Source organism: Pieris napi, chromosome 22, assembly GCF_905475465.1.
Source record: "Pieris napi chromosome 22, ilPieNapi1.2, whole genome shotgun sequence".
Lineage (NCBI taxonomy): Eukaryota > Metazoa > Arthropoda > Insecta > Lepidoptera > Pieridae > Pieris > Pieris napi.
In genome coordinates this window covers 10,169,194-10,189,529 of record NC_062255.1, presented here as the reverse complement: position 1 = coordinate 10,189,529, position 20,336 = coordinate 10,169,194, and the positions used below count along the sequence as shown (strand labels likewise).

Genomic DNA, 20,336 nt, shown 5'->3' with positions numbered 1-20,336 from the left:
CACGTTTCAAGTTTGTTAAAATCACCCACTTCCAATTTTGCAGTGCAATGTCCTTTAAAAAGGTATAATAGGTAATCTATATATATAAAAATGAAACCCGTTTTCCGTTGTCACGACATAACATGAAAACGGTTTGACCGATTTGTCTGATTTTTTTAAATAATATACCTTGAAGTACGAAGATGGTTCTTACGGAGAAAAATTAAAATAAAATTGAGTGAATCAGTCTAAAAACAACACTTTTCTATATTCCCATACAAAATATTCGTAATAATACTTAAAAGTGAATTTGAACTTTAATACCATAGCATAAAGTTCAAGTGTTAGTGGAGGGGTTCCGGGAAGGTAAATTTTTAATTTTTTGACATAATGTATTTGTTGTCTTATCAATTTTCTTTTTTTATCTTACTAGCTAGACCGGTGTCCCGAATAGCAGAATAAGTATTTTAAACAAATAAAGAATCGACTGTTAGGCGGTACGATGTTCGCCAGGCCAGCTAGTAATAATATAAACTAGGTATATTTTTATTACTTACAACAATTTTTATAAAATCTACCTATCCTTACGACTACATTCTTCCTTGCGAGGACAACATAATCTATTTGCGTCCGTTCTGAGCACCCGGAAACTTATTTTATTCTTTAGAACATGGGCAGTGGCGGCGACCTTTGACATGAAAGCGACGGCGGCAACACAAAGTCTAGAAGCGGACTAAATTTTTACCTATTTTGGTGGGGTTGTCAATGTTGGCATTAGCACAGAAAAATAAAATTAAGTAAACACAACGTTTATCCACTTTTTAATAACTAGGTATCCACGATAGAATATTTTTTCTACTAATTTCCTAAGGGTCGATTCGACCTAACTTCAATTTATACACGAGTAACTATACCAAGAATAATCTATTCCATGATTTAAATCTCGAGTAAATCCATAGTCGTTTGTCCACGTAATCAATAGTATAATTGCGCTAGGAATAACAATACGCGAATAGCAAGAAAATGGTGAACGAAAATAAAACTCGGCAAATAAATGTTGTTCTACAACGGGACAGTGTAAGAGCATACATCATGTCAACTCGATTTTGCCGTATTATAGTGTGAAAAAGTAGCTTTTAACAGGTGTCAAACGACGACAAAAAGTTTTTATTTCTTGTTTGTTTGAGGCTTTCGTCTAAAAAGGAACTTCTGTTGAGCCTAGTTGAATTTCATTCTAATATTATAGAAAATAAAAAAATCTAAAAATAATTAATAAATAAATACTAAAGTGTTTAAACGTTTCATTATACAATGCCAGACTATTAATTTAGTGCGTTGCGTTGACTTGAAATTAAAACACAGAATACATATTTGTGAAATGACAGAAATCAGCTGATTGGACTGACTGACGCCATTAAATTATTCTAGGAATAGCTGTTATTCCGTGCGAAACGGCGGTATAGTTGCAATTCCCGAATAAGCCCACTATTCTTAGAATTTGTAGTTGGTAAAACGTAAAATTTATTTACTCTCGATTAACTGACGATTTATTCTAAGATTAAAATTTACTCTTGTTTGGTCGAATCGACCCTAAGTACTCAGTCTAAATATCTTTTTCATAATTTTTGTTTTTCAATAATATGTTGTGTGTAATTGAATGGTAAACTCTAAATCTTACTAGAGAGCTTTTTTAAAATAAACTTATTGAAAGCACTGACATGGCATATACACTTTTCAATCTTGCTGCTCACATTTTAGTACCTAGGTATCACTCACTATCTATCATTTACCGATATTAACAATGATTATTTCGAAATCAAAATATTCGCAATTCAATAGATGCAATACCTACTTAGTTATTAATTATCATCTCGCCCGACAGCTTTTAACGCTGTAGTGTTCGAATTCAAGCCAGTGTGAGAATGTATTTAAATAAAAAAAACTCAAAGCATTCAATTTATACCTACCTACTGCTGGGACATCTTCAAGGTCATTTAATTTTATACTCCTATACCAACCCTACCAAAATAGGTAAAAATTTGTGTGCCTCTGTCCGTACTCTTTGTCGGCGAATGCGGCGCTCAGTGTCAAATGCTGTGTTACACTTGTTGCAAACCGCGGCGTCTTTGTCGGTAAATTATCAAATAAGTAGGTATTTAATACACCGACCGACCAACAGTTTATTCGCAGAACGTCACATTTCCCCAATCAACTTTGAACCTTAATTCTTTAGCGATAAACTTGAAAATCTGTTGAAGAAATTTGATAGATTGTAGTAGCTTGATGTGCTGGCGTCTGTACCATAGTATTGGCTGCCGTAGAAACAGTTACTAGACCTACTCGACTCGCTGTTAGTTTTAAATTTTGCTAAATAGAAGAATAATATAAACTTTGAAACATAAGTTTCACACCTACATGATGTTTATATAATTTTAAGCACATACCAACCTACGAGTACTAACGTTAGATCTGCACATTAGACATAAACAAGCATAACATATTATTATAGGTAGATACCTACAAGGTATGAACTTTGCTAGAAAGTTATTAGGGAACAGATTTGTGAGTATTAACACGCTACCTACTTAATAAATTGTTGAAATATAATAAGTACTTACCTACCTAATCAATACAATACGTTTCAGGGTGCTTTCAGACGAGCGGCACGTTGCCAATTACAAATACAACTGCAGCCCTTAGTTTAGTGTTATGATTTGTGATACCTACGGTTTTGATACTGGGGAACGTTTCTCAAAATCGGGATTGAAACCAAATACCTACTTAATAACGCCCAAATCTCAGTTTGTCTTAACTGCAAGACGCAAGAGTCTTGCAGGCTTAAGTATTGTCTTGCTCAAGTCTTGCAGGGTTCAGTCTTGGTATTGGTCTTGCTATAATAAGGCGGTCTTGGTATTGGTCTTGGTCTTGCAAAAACGCAAGAACAAGACCAAGACTGCAAGACCAAGACCGATTTTGGGCAACACTAATTAATATTAAACCGCAACAAGGCTACTCGATAGTTCGTATTAAAATATAAAAGCTCTATTCATCCGTTGACAAAAAAAGCACAATCTATCAAAATAATGTTATTCGAGGCGACGGAGAACGCCGACACTTGCAAAATAAAGGGCCAGAAATAACCCCTGGCACACCTTGCAATCAATAATTCATTGAGAATTCAATAAATAGAACTTGATTTCCGGCGGGACCAAGACACGCTAACTCCTCTCTTGAGACTGCGACTAAGCACAGATAATATTAGACATATAATAACCGCATAAATTATTATTTGGAAATATATATTTAATAGAAAACATATTTTAATATTATATAGCCGTCAATCTAAACTTATATTGAAACGTAATATATGTACTATATAAGATGTTCTGTGATGATGATGACTGTTAGTCCAGTGGTTTAAGCGTGGGACTATAAAGATCGTGCGTTCAAATCCCGGCAATAGAGTTCTCTTTTTAAAATATAGCAAAGCTGTAGCTAGCACTGCTGCAAATTCCACTCAAATATCGACGACATGTGTAAGGCAAAGAAAGCTATGTATAAACGAAATAATTAGGAATGAAAAAGATGGAAACTGAGGCCAAAACCCATTATAAGACTGCAGCACTACTGGAGTTTTACTTTTTAAAAATCAAAAGTACGAAAAAAAAATTGTCAAAACTGTTGTACATATTATTAAAACAGCTTATACCTACTGTATTTCATTACCGTATGTTTCCTAAGGTTTCCAATCTTGAGTAACACTTTTAAATATAATTAATAATTAGTGAATTTATAGTAAAAATAATTTAATAATAATAACTCTAGCGGAGTGTTTTTGCAGCTAACAAGCCTACAAAACTCATCTACGCGCTACGTGACAGCTACGTGTCGTAGGGCCAACGCTACGAACTTCACGAAATTCGAAATTTGTATTGCAGCGAAGCGAAATAGCACTTAAAACTTACCACAGCGACGCAGATGTTATATCTGTAAAGAAAAAAGTATTATTAATATTCCATGAAAACACTCGGCGTCTTACATTTGTGTTATAAATGGGTTTTGAAAATACTTTTACAGACTCGCATTGGACTAAATGTGAAAAATAATTCATACAAAAATTCCGAATACCCGCAAATACAAAAGAACATCCATTATTTGTAAGTAAACATTAACGAACTAAAACTAACTAAGCCAACTGGCTTAAAGCGAATTGAACTCTAATTAGCAGAGTAGTTAGTATCTAATTCGCGTAATTACTTTTGAAGTGTGACTTGTCCGCAACTATTACCTCAATGAAATGGAGGAATATCATTCCTTTGAGAATTTATTTTTAACTCGTAAAGGTAATTATAAGTAATTAGATTTGTACGTTGTGTATATAAAACCACAATTTTAAAAAAAACTTAATAAATAACAAGGTAATGTAGGACTATGTCTACTCCACGGATCGTTGAAATATCTCTGCTTTGCGGGTATTTTAGCTTCACGCTAACTTCAGGGGCACTATATTGTGTTAGCTTTAAGCTATTAGCCGAGTGCTTATATTGACTTCCTGTCTGTGACGTAACTCGAATAACTCAGTTGCCAACTGATATGCATATGTTGTCCATCCAATTCAATATATTGCATATAAATAACTTAAACAAAAAAGGGATACGATTAGTTTTATGTACGTTTTGCGAGGCAACGAGTCTTGCCTTGGTAATATCATTTATTAGTTTTTACATTCAAGCCAAAAAAAAATCTTAGCACGGTCAAACTTATCAATAACGAGGTATTTAGTAACATAAAATTTAGAGGGTTAAAATGTCTACCATCTCATTTAAATTCCGAAGTTTTGAGGGACCAAAGTTCAAGTTTAAAGTTACGAAAAGGTTTTAAAAATTGTAATTGTTTGAGATACCTACGTCTAAAGAACACTTCTACAACTTTCTTTGTAACAAGTTTGTTTTTTCAACAAGTGATTTGACATTAATTTAACACAGATAATCGGTATAATATTTAATATAATTCTTACATTTATATAGCTTTCTTAACAAATTCCTTTGTAAAAGCTATATTATAACATTACAACTGCAATAGTGACGCGGCGACGCAACGCCATCTATCCAAGACGAACTGAACTATTTCAAAATTTAATGCAAAAATACTCACCGAACAAATTTAAAATTCTTTTGAATCACAGTGTTGGCACATATAGTCCAATGTTTATGTTACAATTTGTACAAAGGTTCGATAATTATGGCACAGTTAATAGATGAAACGTGTAGTGAGTCCGAGTAACGCGAGGGGACTGCCGCGGCGCTGCGCCCCAAGCCTGCGCGAAGGCCTTACCCGGGCAAAGAATAAAAAACTTAGATGTTCTGTGACGTAGGTATTAGATAACTTAGGGGTGCGTGGGCAAAGAAAATATACATTTATATATAGCCATCGCTAGCACAATGCGAGACTGGGCTACTTGAAATTAGTATCCAGATACGTAGTTGCACGTGGCAATTTCAAAGTCTAACGAAGATTACATATATGATAATATTATTTTGACAGTATGATCAATTTATAATAATAGTTAGTATATCGATGCAGGGCACTTAAATACTTGATTAAAATATGTTTTAGTTTGGCTTAAAATGACATTTCAGGAGCGTGCAACTTTGTATTATAAGATTAGAATGAAATGTTTTTATTTATGACACAATAGTCTAAAGACGTTCGGCTGTTAAACCAAGATGTATCAATAAAACTTAGTAACGGTAAAAAAATATTAGTATTGAATATATGCATAGTAAGCAATCTTTAGTAATATTATTGTTTAATATAATCTAGAAGTAATTGTACCGAGAGGAAGCCACACAACACAAGCTATTTGTAGTCACTTGACACACTTCTAGCTCCTATAGAGTGACGTTAAATAAAAAACCTCACATCTTATAATTTATTAGAGATAAATTAAAGTGATTTATTGTTATAAATTTGTTTTGAAAATTATTTACTATGGAATACTATTTCAAGGAAGGCAGGTACATACCTAGTTGAAAATGATTTAAGTGATAGTTTTAGGTGCGTGGGTATACCTACTTCGAACGGAATAGATTATTGAAAAATGACCATCACTCCATCTGGAAGAGTTTGTTTTGCACACACGACGGCATGTCACAGGTCTTACGTCAGTTTCGACATCATGGATGGTATTTGTGGGAGTCAGGATTTTTAAATGTTGAAAGTTGTTACATTGATACCTGATTGCAATATATGCAGGAATAGCACGCTGTCAAAAGGTATAGAATACAGATAAGCCGAAGTGTATAGCTAAGTTGGGACTAAGACACGAATTAATTGTTTCCTTCCCGAGTATGACAACAAGGCTAGCTAGCAGGAATACTAGCCGACACCATTGCCTTTTAGTGCCGATGAAGCCATAGTTGAATGCTACAGTAAAGTCTCTTTAAAATACTGAATTTACTGTATATACTTTTCATTTATGTTTTTTAATGAAGCAGTTCAATTTATGTTAAGATAAGCAGCCAATTATCATTGTGTCCATAACTGGACTCGTAAGGAGAGACTATTTGCCAAAATCAGTAGAAAAGAATTTGATGTTCTTGCAGTTATATAGATACTAGGTTGTCTGATATATGTCCTATATCCTTTATCTATAGGTAAAAACAGTGTACTAATTTTGAATACACTAATAGAAATTATCTAGATTATGTATAGATATTGGTATATTATTCAACAAAAAGTTCCTAAAACTGAGAAAAGTAATTAAATTATAGGTTTTGTTAAAAATAAATATAAATGTCATAATAATTGTTTATTATTTAAAAAAATAAAATTTTAAATAACATGGAAAGTAAATGTAAAGTAGCTTAACTAAAATTAATGCTTAGTTATAAAAAGAATGTCATAAAATTTTAGTGGACCCTATATCTCTTTTTTTTGCAGACTGTACAAAGATTTTTTGTTTGAGATTCCTTTATATTATCTTTATTGCAGTCATTTTCTTTACTTGCACAGAGTATTTACGTAGCATTAAAAACAAAGTCTATTTTTATAGCCATGGTTACAGGATACCGACATTGCTAATAAATATCTGGAGTGCTTTGTTTTGTTTATCACTTTGTTAAATAATCAAAAAGATGAACACATATACAGATTTTTAACTTGATGTTGGTATCTAGTAATAATGGTAGCCTGTTCCTTTATGCCATTACTTCTTTAGATAATTTCTCATTAGCATTGATTTTTTTCAGATTTTTACTATGTGATATTTTTAAATTTCTGAAATTTTCTATAGTAATCTTACAAAAGTTGCCAAAAACGAATACTGCAAAGCCAACAACCAATAACAAAAAGACAATAATGTATTGCTGGATAATATTTTGATAAGTCAAATCATCAATAATTTTTTTGTATCTCTCCATAATAAGAAAGTTCAATTCCTGGGTACTATTGAGTAGTTCCATATAAGCAAAAGAATTTGTATTCATTGAAGTAAGAGACACTTTAAGTATCTCTTCATCGCAAGATGACATATTTCCAATCATGTCCATTCCTGATGCCTGTTGAAAAAATATAAATGGCAAAATTATTTTTTTTATTTGATAATAGGTAGATAGATACTTCTATTACCTATTGAAATTAACGAAAGGACATGAGTATATTATTATAGATTATAAATGTTAATTTTAGTAGCTTTTTTGGCCTAGATAGAACCATGATTACTTTAAAAATAAAAATGAAATACCTTTAAGGATCATCAAATAGAAAAGTGCTCATTGAGATATGGAATTATAATTAAAACATACATCACAAGATAGCAAACATATGTCATGGTGTAAGTAACTAATACTATTAAATTTGGTTTAATAAGTGCAACTTCTTTATAATTAATAACCTGACAAAGATTAAAATTTAAATATTCCCCAAATAGAAAAGCCGATTATACAATACAACTACTATATTATATATAAATTTGTTTATTATATTACAAAAAAACAGAACAGTAATTTTGATATGTGACCAAAACTAAATGATTTCAACTTGTTAAATCACAAATCCCCTATTTAAGAAGTTGCAAAGATAAATTACTACAAATAAATAGTAACCTATTCGAACAATAATTTAATATACAAGGTTTAAACACATTGACTGGCCTAGCATGTTATCTTAAATTCAATTTCATCACTTTACGGAGCAAAAAATTAAGACATTCGTCGGTATAACCGTAAACAAGGATGTAAAAGTATTTTATATATTACATACATAATTACGTACAAAGCAACTGAAACACCAATCTGCACATTAAGTGCTGAGGTGATAAGTATAATACTTTTAAATATAGTTAAACACTAGTCGAAAATCGAAATGGGAGTAATTCTCTAAACATTGCTTTGCATGTGGATAGCTTGCTATGAAGGCATTTCATAATGTTCAGCGTATTTACTAAGCTGGACATCAATGTCGGTTAAAATGTAGGACAATTTATAATAACAATATACGAACCAGTAAAACCAGATGTAGTTGGAAAGTCAAAGTTTGTAATTGTCGCACTACAAATAAAAATTCCACCACAATTAATAATTATTACAAATTATAGGAATAGAAACGAGGATTATTATTTTTACTACAGTTAACACCAGTACATTTAATTCTTTAGTCTTCACAAATTATACTTTACCGTTTACGACTGATAACTGACAACTGACAAGTAAAATATTGAAGCCTGAAGGTACATATCATAAGGTGTTACAAGTTACAACTGTTACAACTTACAGGTAACAGCAGTCATTTTACGATTTGAGCCTTATCACAAATCACAATGCCAAATCGTAAAATGACTGCTTCACGACTGATTTAAATTTTAAGCGCGACCGCCGCTGCGAAAACCTCTGTGAGAGTTCAAAAAGTGAGTTACAGAATCGCAAGGCCATGACAATGACACATAAATTGAATGAAAAGGTCTAGTGCTTAATCTGTACCTCTTACATACAAAGCCCAAAGGTAGTCTGTGGCATGAGCCATGACGCCATTTTGTGATTTGTCACGCATTTTTGCTCCGGTGGTGAAAATTTAAAATTAGATTACGAGCTTTGTATTTAACTGTGATAGTAGGCTTTTTGCTTAAAGGTGATTATTTATATTTAAGGTAAGTGCTTTCCAATTAATTACGTTGAAATGTGCCTAAATTGTTACTGAACTGTAAGAGAAAACTGACCCATCATGACAAACCTTCGAAAATGGACGCTTCTGACTCATTTAGACAAATTATGTATGCGTTTCAGAATCTAAAATGCCGGGCGCCGGTACTTTCAAAATCTTCGTCGGGAATCTGTCCGATAAAACTACAGATGCCGATCTAAGACCGCTGTTCGAAAAATACGGTACGGTCGTAGAATGCGATATCGTCAGAAATTACGGTTTCGTACACATGGAAAACGAGCAAGTCGGCCGCGAAGCCATTCAAAATATTAACGGAGAACTAATTCACGGGCAAGCGATTAAAATAGAAGCGGCCAAGAGTCGGAAGGCACCGTCGACGCCGACAACTAAAATATTCGTCGGTAATCTCACGGACAAGACGCGCGCGCCCGAAGTCCGCGAGCTGTTTCAGAAGTTCGGCACGGTCGTCGAGTGCGATATCGTTCGTAACTACGGCTTCGTGCACTTGGACGCGTCGGGTGACGTGAACGAAGCCATCAAAGAGCTGAACGGCATGATGGTAGACGGGCAGCCCATGAAGGTGCAGCTGTCAACGAGTCGTGTGCGTCAGCGCCCGGGCATGGGCGACCCCGAGCAGTGCTACCGCTGCGGTCGCGGCGGACACTGGTCCAAGGAGTGCCCCAAGGCGCTGGGCCCCGACCGCAATGGTTTCCGCGATCGAGCATTCGGCCGCGATCCCTACCCTCCACCACCGCCGCCGCCGTTCCTTCGCGATCGCATGATGGGAGGATTTGGGGTAACGCGTTATTTACATTTCGGTACCGATGTAGTCTCAGCGGGTTCCTAAGATCGGGTATTCTCGGGTCGGTCATCCTACTCGGCTCGTGTACAATACAAATTGCAAAATTTAATCTCCTCAAATATTTTAAGGCTTGTATTAAGATCACTTTTATTTGTGATTGCTTCTAGAATGGTGTGTCGTTTTACAAGTAATAATTTTGTTTTTTCTTTTATACCAGGATCCTTACGATGGCTACTATGACAGAGCCAGATTTGACTCTCCAAGGGATCTGTTTGAGCGTCGTTACCCTGTTGGAAGTTCCAGGGGACTAGACATGGGTGCATCTCGTGCCAGAGGGGACTTTGTGTCACCACCGCTACGACGTGAACCCATGCCACCTATGCCTAGCCTGCCACCAATGAGCAGAACAATGGGATCCATGAGATCATCATATGATACCATGTATAGCCGAAGAAGTCCACCTAGAGGGCCACAAATGTCCAGAGGGTATGTTTTTATTACTCTTAATAACAACTCCAGTTACTTTCCGTATCAACCAATATGTTTCAAATCTAAAGTAAAACTCCTCTAACAATAAATGATTATACGATATCTTAAATCTGAACGGTTTTCACTATTGGTGAGAGAGATTCACCTGTATGTTTTAAATAATGTTGATTTTCTAAAGCAATGCAATATTCAAATATAGGTGTTATCTTGTCCCATAAAAATCCTATTACTTAGGTCTGTTTGATTGAGTTATTGTTTTTTTTGTGACTTTATTTAATGTTTTATGTAATTACAATGCTAATAAAAGTTAAAAATATAACAGCAATAGCATATAGATTTAATTTGTGTTATTGACTGCTATTTAGACTCCTTAATATACATTTATTATCTTTTTATATCCATTCATTTGAGTTAGATTTTTTAAATCTTGTTTAAATCATGCCAACCCTGTTGGTGAACACATTGTGCCCATATGTCACTTTTCAACAACAAATTTTCAAGAGTAGACCTCTTAATAATATATATAGACATTTCTAGAAAGGAGTTTGATATGGAGGAAAGAGCCTATAAAAAGTCTTATAATGTTCGTAATATGGACCAAACAGACCAGTTGTCACTTTCTGCTATGAAGCAACATCTATTTGCTTCTTATTTTTCATCTTTATATTTTTTTGGGCAGTTATGCAACCTATGTAACTAGCAGACAGAGCTTTCCCATTTGGCATTTGTCATCAACCTCTTTCATATAGTCCCTAGTGTCATGTAGTTACAGCTGTGTTTGCACCTGTTTGTCATACAGGTGCAAGTATTGTGTTAAACATAGCTGTAGCATAGTTGGGGCTACATTTCATGCTTATAAGTTGATATCCCTTTAAACATGCAAGGCAACCATGATTTTTAAAACATTTGCTTTGTTTTATGTTGCCATTATTTCAACATTTTTAATATAAATTTAAAAAGATTTGCTATAATAAGAGATTTAATAATTATTAGAATATAGATAAGAAACAATACAAAAATTTCAAAAACAACAATGGAAATTATGTTTTTTGCAATTTTTTCACTTGTAATGAATTATATTAAATATTTTTTGAGTCTTTCATTTATTATTCTGATGATGTATCTTCTGTACTGATTTGCACATTTTTTTACAGATTATATGAAGATTTCAGCAGAGATACGTTTGATGATAGAAGGTAATCATTTTGTTTTGTGTATTAATCATCTCTTTATAAAATTTATTAATTAAAGTAATATTATGTTTGTAATTTAATTTTATACTTTGTGGGTCCGCCAACCTATCACTAACATAGCTGAGGCTATACTAATCTATGAAATTCTATGAATTTATGAAACACAAAAAGTGTCTCTGTCACTGGTTTGGCACAACCCGTGCCAGAGCCTTTTACCTAACTGTACAACAACATTCTAAAGGCACCTTTTCTGTGGTTTATATGATAAAATTAAGAATGTATATGTATTACTCAAAATTATACACTACTGCCTGCCGCTTACTTTCAGCCGTTTACTCTGCTACACTTGAGATTTAAAGGTACTTGGTTTTAAAATGCTAAAACATTTTAGAACAGTAATCACGCCTATAACATGGTAGATTGGTTGAGCGTTATAGGAAACGCTTAGTAGGAGTATTCATTATAAATTTCCCAGTATATAAATATATATAGTTAAATTACAGTACTTAACTATAATCGACTATTGATTTTTGAGAAAATAATTATCGAGAATACTTGTATTGTATTATTACATGAATAAATGTATTTTCAGGCCTGGGCTAAGAGGACCTTCACCTTCGAGACGTTACGCGCCATACTGAGAGGATCCTAACAACATCATAGTCCAATAGTTTTAATGTGACGACTTAATTATTAGATAATGATATGGACAATATATTGTTCTCAAAGCAAAATGGTGAGGACTGATTTGCAGATTTTTAAAGAGAGAGAATGAATGGAATGTATGCAATGCTAACAAATGTTTATAGGTTAATAAATATCATTTTAAGTACCTCTTTTTGTTTCCTTTTAGTTATAAGTTTGTAAACATACCTCTCACCTGAGTTCTATGCATAATTTCGTCCCAATCGGTTCAATCTTTTTTGTAAGATGTAATACAGTCTTTTAAAAATGGTAATTAAATACCATTACATTGCAATTTTTATTAAGTGCTTTGATAGACACCGATGATAAATCATTAACATTTTCGAATAAGAACAGATGCAGCTTAGTTCTCATTCTGCAAAAGCAAATAAATTAGAAGTCGAAAGCAACTGCTTATATGCGTATTTCTGACATTTTATCCAAAGAAAGTTCAAAAAATAATGGTGCCAGCTTCTGACATTATTATGCAAAAGTTTCACAGAAGACCCATGATAGACGGAGGCGTATAATGTCGCTGAGCGCGGCATGGCGAAAAAAACGACCTGCACTCTTTTGGCAATGTAGGCCAAGGCTATTTACTTCAAAACCACAGGGATACTTATGGGGAGTACATATAGGGCACTCCTAAGTGGAGGCTGATGGTAATGCGATATGATTTAGGGTCCAAAAAGGTGCCATTGTTTGGCGAAGGATAAGCATTAAGCCAGTGACCGGCTTCCCTAGACCTCACAGCCACCAACCTTGCGCGGTCTGTTATCGAAATGTGACCTAATAACTTTTGGAATTCTGATTTCCAAAGAGGATCATCCCAGCTCCATTGAAATTTGACGCTAGAAGGCAAACTCAAGCCTGGGTTGGATGCTAACCACGCGTTTCTCGCATCTGTTAAATCCGCAATCTACACAGGCACTGCACAGGGCTCAGTAGTCGTTTGCACTACCTGACATTTGTAAACACTTTGTCTAATATCATCTAATTCTGTAAAATATACTGTAAAGACATTAGTACTTCGCTTTAATTATAGATCATAGACTAAATTGGAAACCGCACATACACTGTTTGTGACAATCTCAGAGCAATTCTAGCAAATTTATTAATTTTCAAATATAAAACACCTTTTGAAACACTTTATATAAAGAATTGGCGGAATCAATTATATCTTACGGTTTACTTAGCTTTGGAAGAAACTTCAAAACCAATCGAAAACTATTTGTTCGCAATACACCTTAAAAAAATAGTCTAAATTAACCAAAGATATCAATCGCCAGTTATTTGCACTGTGTAATATAATACAAATTAACTTTTTTACGCAAAACATACTGCTGCGCACGGACAGCTACCGAGGTAACCTATAAAGAAAAAGAACACTAAACTATATGATTCCAAATTTAATTAACTTTTTACCAGAATCACTATATGAAAAACTGACTAACAAAAATATCAAATATCATCTTTTTTATACATAATACTACATTGATCAAACTATAAAAAAGTATTTCTAATCATCTTTTATTTTTACCTACTTGTCTAAGGCGAATGCTACACGCTCGATATTTATCGTGATATTTATCTTGTATTTTTTTAGTATACTACACACTCGATACGAATCGCGTCAGTACGACGGTTAATTTCATTGAGTACACTCGTACATTTCATGTTACAATATGAGTAACAATATTAAGAAAGCTTGCGTTGCCATTATTATTATTATTATTATCAGTATATGCTGATATACATCAATATCCAAGACTTTGAATTGTAAACATCTTCCGCTGCAGCACCAGATCGTTTCAAATCTGTTATTTTTTAAATTATTTTCTGTAGTTTGCCTAGTTTGCATTTGAGGTGTCCCATATGGCCGATTTACACGTATTAAGTTGACTAAAAATTTACTAAATATTAACTTAATTTTAAGTAACTTAACCCGTGTAAACAGTGAATTTAGTAAGAAGTTGCAAGTTAAAATTTAGTTGCAACTAAACAAGGTAGAATAGAATTTTGTCTATTTTTCGGTTAAGTTGGTGGGCATGGCTAATCACTTGACACGTTTGGACAGGCAAAATTTAGTTAAATTTAAGTGAAAAGCATAAGCTGGCGGAGTCATTGCAAAGCTATGCTTTTGCTTTCGGCGCTGGAAGCTCAAAAACATATCCAAAACTATTTGTCCGATATGCGTATACAACAATTAATGAACAGTAGTAGAACCCCTTCCCCAATGAATAATAGTAGCCGTTTTACTCCTTCGCCTTCTTCAAATACGTATTACGTTGAGTCCCCAGAACCTTCACAATCATGTATTGGAGCATACAATACAGTAAATCCCCAATCAGGAAGAGAAAATCCTATAATATTTTGTTCTGTGGTCGTCCATCTTGAGCGAATAAATGAGTTTAACTAATTATTTAGTATCTTTACGTGTAAACGGTTACTTAAAATTAAGTCACTTGAAATTTAGTTAAGACTTGGCAACTTAATACGTGTAAATCAGCCTATACTTATAGGTAATGTTTCTAATACAAGTATGAATTCTCTATATTATTCCATATATGCGCGTCCTCTTCCATCGCTGGCAGAATAAATACTGACGCGATAAATATCGAGCAGAGACTAGACGCTCGATATTTATCGACGATAAAGGCGGAAACATACTACCAAAACGCGACGCTACACCACGCCATCCGATGCATGTCAGTACTTATCAATCCCATATATTTAATATGGTCAGATGCACATAGACAACATGCCATGTGATCACACGCGGTAACATCCAATCGAATTGGATCGGCGTGTTGTGGATGTTGTGATGATGACGTCTGGCGTCAGTCTTTCGAGATTTTGACACGAATGTCAATTTATATACTTAGATATTTTTGGATTTATTTGGCGAAATGAACAACGAACAATTAATACAAGGACAAAACAGGGAGTTAGGATGTTGTTAGTTTAATACAAATAACCTGCTAATCAATTCAGTTTATTAGAAAAATACAGTATGGGCCAGAAAGATTTGCGAATTTGAAAAAAAAAAAAATAAAAAAACTAAAAAAAAAAAAAAAAAAAAATCTTTATTCGTTATCTCAAAGATTTTACAATAGCTGATAAGTGATTGGGACCTCCTTTTAAGCGCATAAGCACTTGTGTTAGGAGAACCCGCTCTTCCATTACATAGGTGTACTAACTAATTATAATTTAATTTAACACGTATAGCTAAGCTAAGTATTACAATTTTACAATTTACTAAACATAATCTAAGGTTAAAATGTGAATAATGATATATGTGTGTATGTGTATGTGTGTGTGTGTGTTTGTGTGTTTATGAGAATGAATTTTCATGACTGATTGTAGAAGTTGACTATTTACTAGTGTATTATGATTCATGATTACCTACAAAGGCTTCAGTGTCTTCATAGCTAAATGTTTCTAGGATGTTAAGTAGCGACGTCTTACATTCATGTTTATTCAATGTGTATATATTTAATATTTTATTTAATTTATTATAAAGTTTAGCAGCTTGGCATTGAAATTGTCTCATAGCAAAAACTGATTTAGATCTCTCAACAGGAGCAACAGTATATTTGCGTCTTTTGCTCAGTTTGCGACCATCATATTTAAGAGACTTGTGCAATCTTAAGGTAGTGCAAAAAATGTACAGTTGCCTGACCGATAAGACACCACAAGAGGCATAAAGATCAGAGGTGGAAAATCTATAAGGCTTAAACATCATTACTTTTAGTAAAATTCTTTGTGCCCTCTCCAGTTCCAGGAACTTCATCTTTGTAGCTTCCCCCCAAACTGGGATACAGTACACTAAAATTGACTGAGCCAGCGATGTGTATATCTGTATTAGTAGATGTTTGTCAGCGATGTGCCTTAGAGTTTTAAATGTCCAAATAAGCTTTCGAATCCTACTTATAACTTGTTCTAGGTGCTCATGCCATGACATTCTTTGATCAACTACCACTCCTAGATATTTAGTGTGATGAACTTTATTTATAGTTTTACATGTACAGTTTACTCTGGTGCTACAGTTATGTATTTTTATTTCTAGATCTGTTTGAGGTTGGGCGCTATTGTATTTAGTGAAGAAAATGTAGTTAGTTTTACTTACGTTTAATGATAATAAGTTTTCTCTTAACCAGTTATCTATTTTGGAAAGCCCTATTTCTGTATGTCGACGCACCGAGTCAATAGTTTTCCCAGTGAAGACAACAGCAGTGTCATCCGCGTAGGAGTAGACTTTCCCACTATCAATTCTTAAATCGCATAAGCTGTTTATGTAGATTAAGAATAAGGTCGGCCCCAGAACACTACCTTGTGGGACCCCATATGTGACGTCAGATTGTTCGCTGATGTATTGACCTATTTTAACTGCTTGCTTTCGTTCACTGAGGTAATCAGCGAACAATGTGAGTGGAATACCCCTAATACCAATGTTCTCTAGTCTCTGCACCAGAATAGGGACAGAAACCGTATCAAATGCCTTTTTTAAGTCGATAAAAACTGTGATACATTTATTACCTTTATCAACTTCATTAACAATATGACAAGATAGTGAGGTAACTGCATCTTCGGTTGACAGACCCTGTCTAAAACCGAATTGTGAGTCTGAAAGTAGACTATACTTCTGGAGGTAGGTAATTAGTCTTTTATTAATTAATTTTTCAAGTACTTTTGATATGGCAGTGAGAACGGAGATTGGGCGATAATTTGAAACATCTTCTCTGTTACCATTCTTGTACACAGGTGTAATAATTGCTTGTTTTAGCGCAGGTGGAAACACTCCCTGTCGGAAGCAGAGATTAACCAAATGAGTAATTATGGGCACAACTAGCTCCCTAGTATATTTAAGAAACTTGGTGCTTATACCATCCCAGCCAGGAGCACTGTCAGTTTTGAGACTCACAATAGTCAGGTATACTTCATGAGGGTCAGTTTCTAGAAGCACAAAAGACGAGACCTGGGAACAGTTGGGTCTAATCACATCTGTTCTATTATGTAACGTCGTAACTGGAATTATCTCTTTAGCTAAGTTTTTACCAATGTTTGAAAAATAATCGTTTACCAAATTAACCGAATTTTGAGGAGAAACATTTAAATTTAGTAATTCTAGATTTTGCGTTTTAGGTTGGTTACGATAAGTGAGGGTATTTATTTTCTTCCACAAAGTTTTCGGGTTTTTTATACTCTTAGCAAGGTCTTCTTTTTCATATTTACGTTTGACTTTCTTTATTAAACTATTGCAGAAATTCCTATATCTCCTGTATGTAATTTTAAGAATTTCATTATGAGGATCAGCTCGGAGTTTTGCTTGCATAGCATTTCTATTACGAATACATCTAACAATTCCTAAGGTAATCCATGGTTTAATAAGGCGTTCCTTATTCGGGATAGCTCTAGTGATAGTATTGGATTGAATACACTGCTTTAAAATAGATATTAATTTATTAGTTAAGATTATAGGGTTATTATAGTAAATTAGATCATTTATGTTGCTGTTTTTTAAATAACTTAAAGCGCCTTCCATGTTGATTGAAGATTTAATTTTCGAGGTATTGTAATTCGACTTAGCGAGGTAGGATAGTTTTAAGAATAACATTTTGTGATCAGTAACTGTAGAATCAATAACGGTAATAGACGCACACGTACCTATGCACCTATCAAGTTTTAGTATGAAATGATCTATGCAATTGCTATCTCGAGTAGGCAGTGTATGACCCGGGAGCAGGCCATGCATGGCTAGCATATTGAGGTAATGTAATCGGTTCGAGCGCTCCTGAGATGGTTCACTGGATTTTTGTATTAGATTTATGTTGATGTCTCCTGTTATTATAATGTTATTCTGAGTTTGTAAAGTTACTAAGTGACTATTTAATGAATCTATAACATTTTCAGCGTTAAGGTTAGACGGGGAGCGATAAATACACAACATAGTATAGTTACCTACTTTGACTTGTAAGCAAGATGCATGTTTTAAATTTATTTCTTGAACGATAGTTTTATGGTTGCATTTTATGTAGACAACTACGCCATCACTACGATTTAGATGGCGGCTTGTAACGAAGTGAGTGTAGTTATCCATTTGGGGTATAGGCTTGTGTGGATCGATCCATCCCTCGGTCAGTGTTATTACATCAGCTTGAAATTTGAACTCAGATAAAGTTATTAAAAGATCATCAAAATTATTGTAAATGCTTCTTATATTTTGTGATATTATCGTGAAATCAGATTTTTGTATGGTTGTCTGTCTTGAAAAGTCATTTATAGTATGGACATTAGATTGGGCTATTTGTATGTTATCTAATTCGTACATGATTGTAGTCTGACTATCCATAAATGAGTAACCAGATACTTTCCGTACACTTCGAGAAATTATAATTTACTTGGGATAAGAAATTCGCAGTAAAGCCGAGATTGAATAAATGTTTATAATCACTTGTGACGTGTTTGTAGCCATGAGCCATGAGATAAAGTGAGATCGCACTAGAATAGTGTTTAATATATGTGAGTGTATCAGTGCGTGAGTGTAAATAGTATATGTAGTGTAAAGGTTTGTGACTATTGTTTTTTAGAAAAAACTGTTTAATAATGGTATAACAAGAAAAAAATTTTACAAAAAAAGGACAATAGTTAAAGAGTCATGCCTGCATGAGGCTGTGTACCTGTGATTCGTTTTTGACCTTAATTACCGGGGTGTTTTCATTCTTTCTTAGGTAAACACGTCCGTAAGAAGTCCAACAGAACTTGTAGTCTTTTGATTTAGCTAGATCGCGAGCGAGAAAGTGTAGTCTAGCGCCTTTCGCAGTGAGCTGCTCGGAGATAAACACTGCAGTTTCTTCATTTTTAGTAGCTCCCAGATGCTTCGCTCGTAGCTTTTCTTTATTTTTGATGTTGTAGGTTTTACAAGATTTTAGTAAATCTGATTTAAGAATCGAGGATGATAACTCAACAATTATTGGAGTATTCGTTTTATTAGAATCTCTTTTCCCTTTTAGCCTGTATATGTCTTTGATATCATCTTTTTTAATACCGCTATTCAGGGATTTTGATAAGCTTACAACCATGTTTATTAAGTCTTCCTTTGATTCTGTGGGTAGTTTTGGCATATTTTTTTATTTCAATATTAGCCTTACGTTGTTCCCGCTGCAATTCCTCAAGCTTGTCCTCTAAAATTATAATTTGTTCTCTGTCTTGCTTTAAACGTACTTCAAGCTGTTCTATTTTCTTCCTAAGGTCTTCATGTTGCGATGAGAGGAATGCAAGGCTACTTTCTATGTTGGTATTACTCTCTCTGATCTCTACTTGGGCAGACGTTATTTTTTTAAGCTCTTTTTGTTGTTCCGCAAACAATGACTTAATCATATCTTTCATCTCTTTTTTAAAACTTAATAATTCATCCTCAAATCCATGCTCTCTAGCCCTTTTTTGACGTTGTTGAACATAGCTCGGTGGTTCATTGTCACCGTAAAGGTCTGTGTGAAAAGTTTCCATTTTGTCGACGTTTGGCTCAGAAACACTTAAATAAACACTTAAATAAATACAATACACATATAATTTTTTATTTCAATTAAAATAGACATCTGGGAAATTTATTTCTTAAAAATAACATCATCCAGGTGTGCACCATTGCGCTGCAAACATTCCTCGAATCTGAACCTCAAATTGGTAAAAACTTGCTGGCACATTGCGCGGGGAATAAATCAGCTAAATGACTTCTGAATTTGCAAGCGTGTCGTGGTGTCGCGTGTTGGTAATGTGCACGATGGACATCGGGTGTCGACACGACACGTCGCGTCGCGTTTTAGTAGTATGTTTCCGCCTTAAATGTTAAACTATTTCTTCCAAATCAGTATTTTCAAATATAGTGATAATTTAATGTAAGTGTTGCATCATGATTCATGAATAAGGTTGACTTACCTATAATTATTTGGTCTCAATTTTCAACTTGTTTTATTAGTCGTGGGCTTAATCTGGTTATTCGTAAAGAGGTGTTTTGTGAAATAAATCAAAAG

General features: G+C 34.1%; 2 protein-coding genes across 9 annotated transcripts in view; one reads left to right on the top strand and one right to left on the bottom strand.

The window, feature by feature from the left end:
• LOC125060634 (stress-activated protein kinase JNK) overlaps positions 1 to 8,665 on the bottom strand; it is an 87,152-nt gene extending 78,487 nt beyond the window's left edge. For 3 of the 6 annotated variants that reach the window (XM_047665598.1, XM_047665603.1, XM_047665600.1), the window contains exons 1-2: positions 8,482 to 8,665; positions 3,945 to 3,966 (exon numbers count right to left, since the gene is read on the bottom strand). The gene's annotated coding sequence lies outside the window, so the exon portion shown is untranslated. Of the gene's footprint in view, positions 1 to 3,944; positions 3,967 to 5,133; positions 5,284 to 8,481 lie in introns of those variants that run through there. The other 3 variants (XM_047665599.1, XM_047665604.1, XM_047665602.1) reach the window with 1 other exon arrangement.
• Positions 8,666 to 8,967: 302 nt separating this feature from the next.
• On the top strand, positions 8,968 to 12,454 carry LOC125060737 (RNA-binding protein lark). Of its 3 annotated transcripts, none has more exons than XM_047665768.1 (5): positions 8,968 to 9,105; positions 9,261 to 9,934; positions 10,158 to 10,426; positions 11,584 to 11,625; positions 12,215 to 12,454. In XM_047665768.1, the coding sequence occupies exons 2-5, from the start codon at positions 9,269 to 9,271 to the stop codon at positions 12,261 to 12,263; spliced, it is 1,026 nt and encodes a 341-aa protein (XP_047521724.1). In that variant the 5' UTR covers positions 8,968 to 9,105; positions 9,261 to 9,268; the 3' UTR covers positions 12,264 to 12,454. The 3 variants fall into 3 exon arrangements, with proteins under 3 accessions (XP_047521724.1, XP_047521723.1, XP_047521725.1); XM_047665767.1 differs by having other exon boundaries at positions 8,977 to 9,124; XM_047665769.1 differs by lacking the exon at positions 12,215 to 12,454 and having other exon boundaries at positions 8,977 to 9,124; positions 11,584 to 11,647.
• Positions 12,455 to 20,336: the final 7,882 nt, after the last annotated feature.

What these genes read in the sequence shown, in the direction of transcription:
- LOC125060737 (XM_047665768.1), top strand. Translation starts at nt 9,269, where the DNA reads ATGCCGGGCGCCGGTACTTTCAAAATCTTCGTCGGGAATCTGTCCGAT. An exon ending in GGGCCACAAATGTCCAGAGG is followed by an intron (nt 10,427 to 11,583) that starts GTATGTTTTTAT and finishes ATTTTTTTACAG; the next exon opens with ATTATATGAAGATTTCAGCA. An exon ending in GATACGTTTGATGATAGAAG is followed by an intron (nt 11,626 to 12,214) that starts GTAATCATTTTG and finishes ATGTATTTTCAG; the next exon opens with GCCTGGGCTAAGAGGACCTT.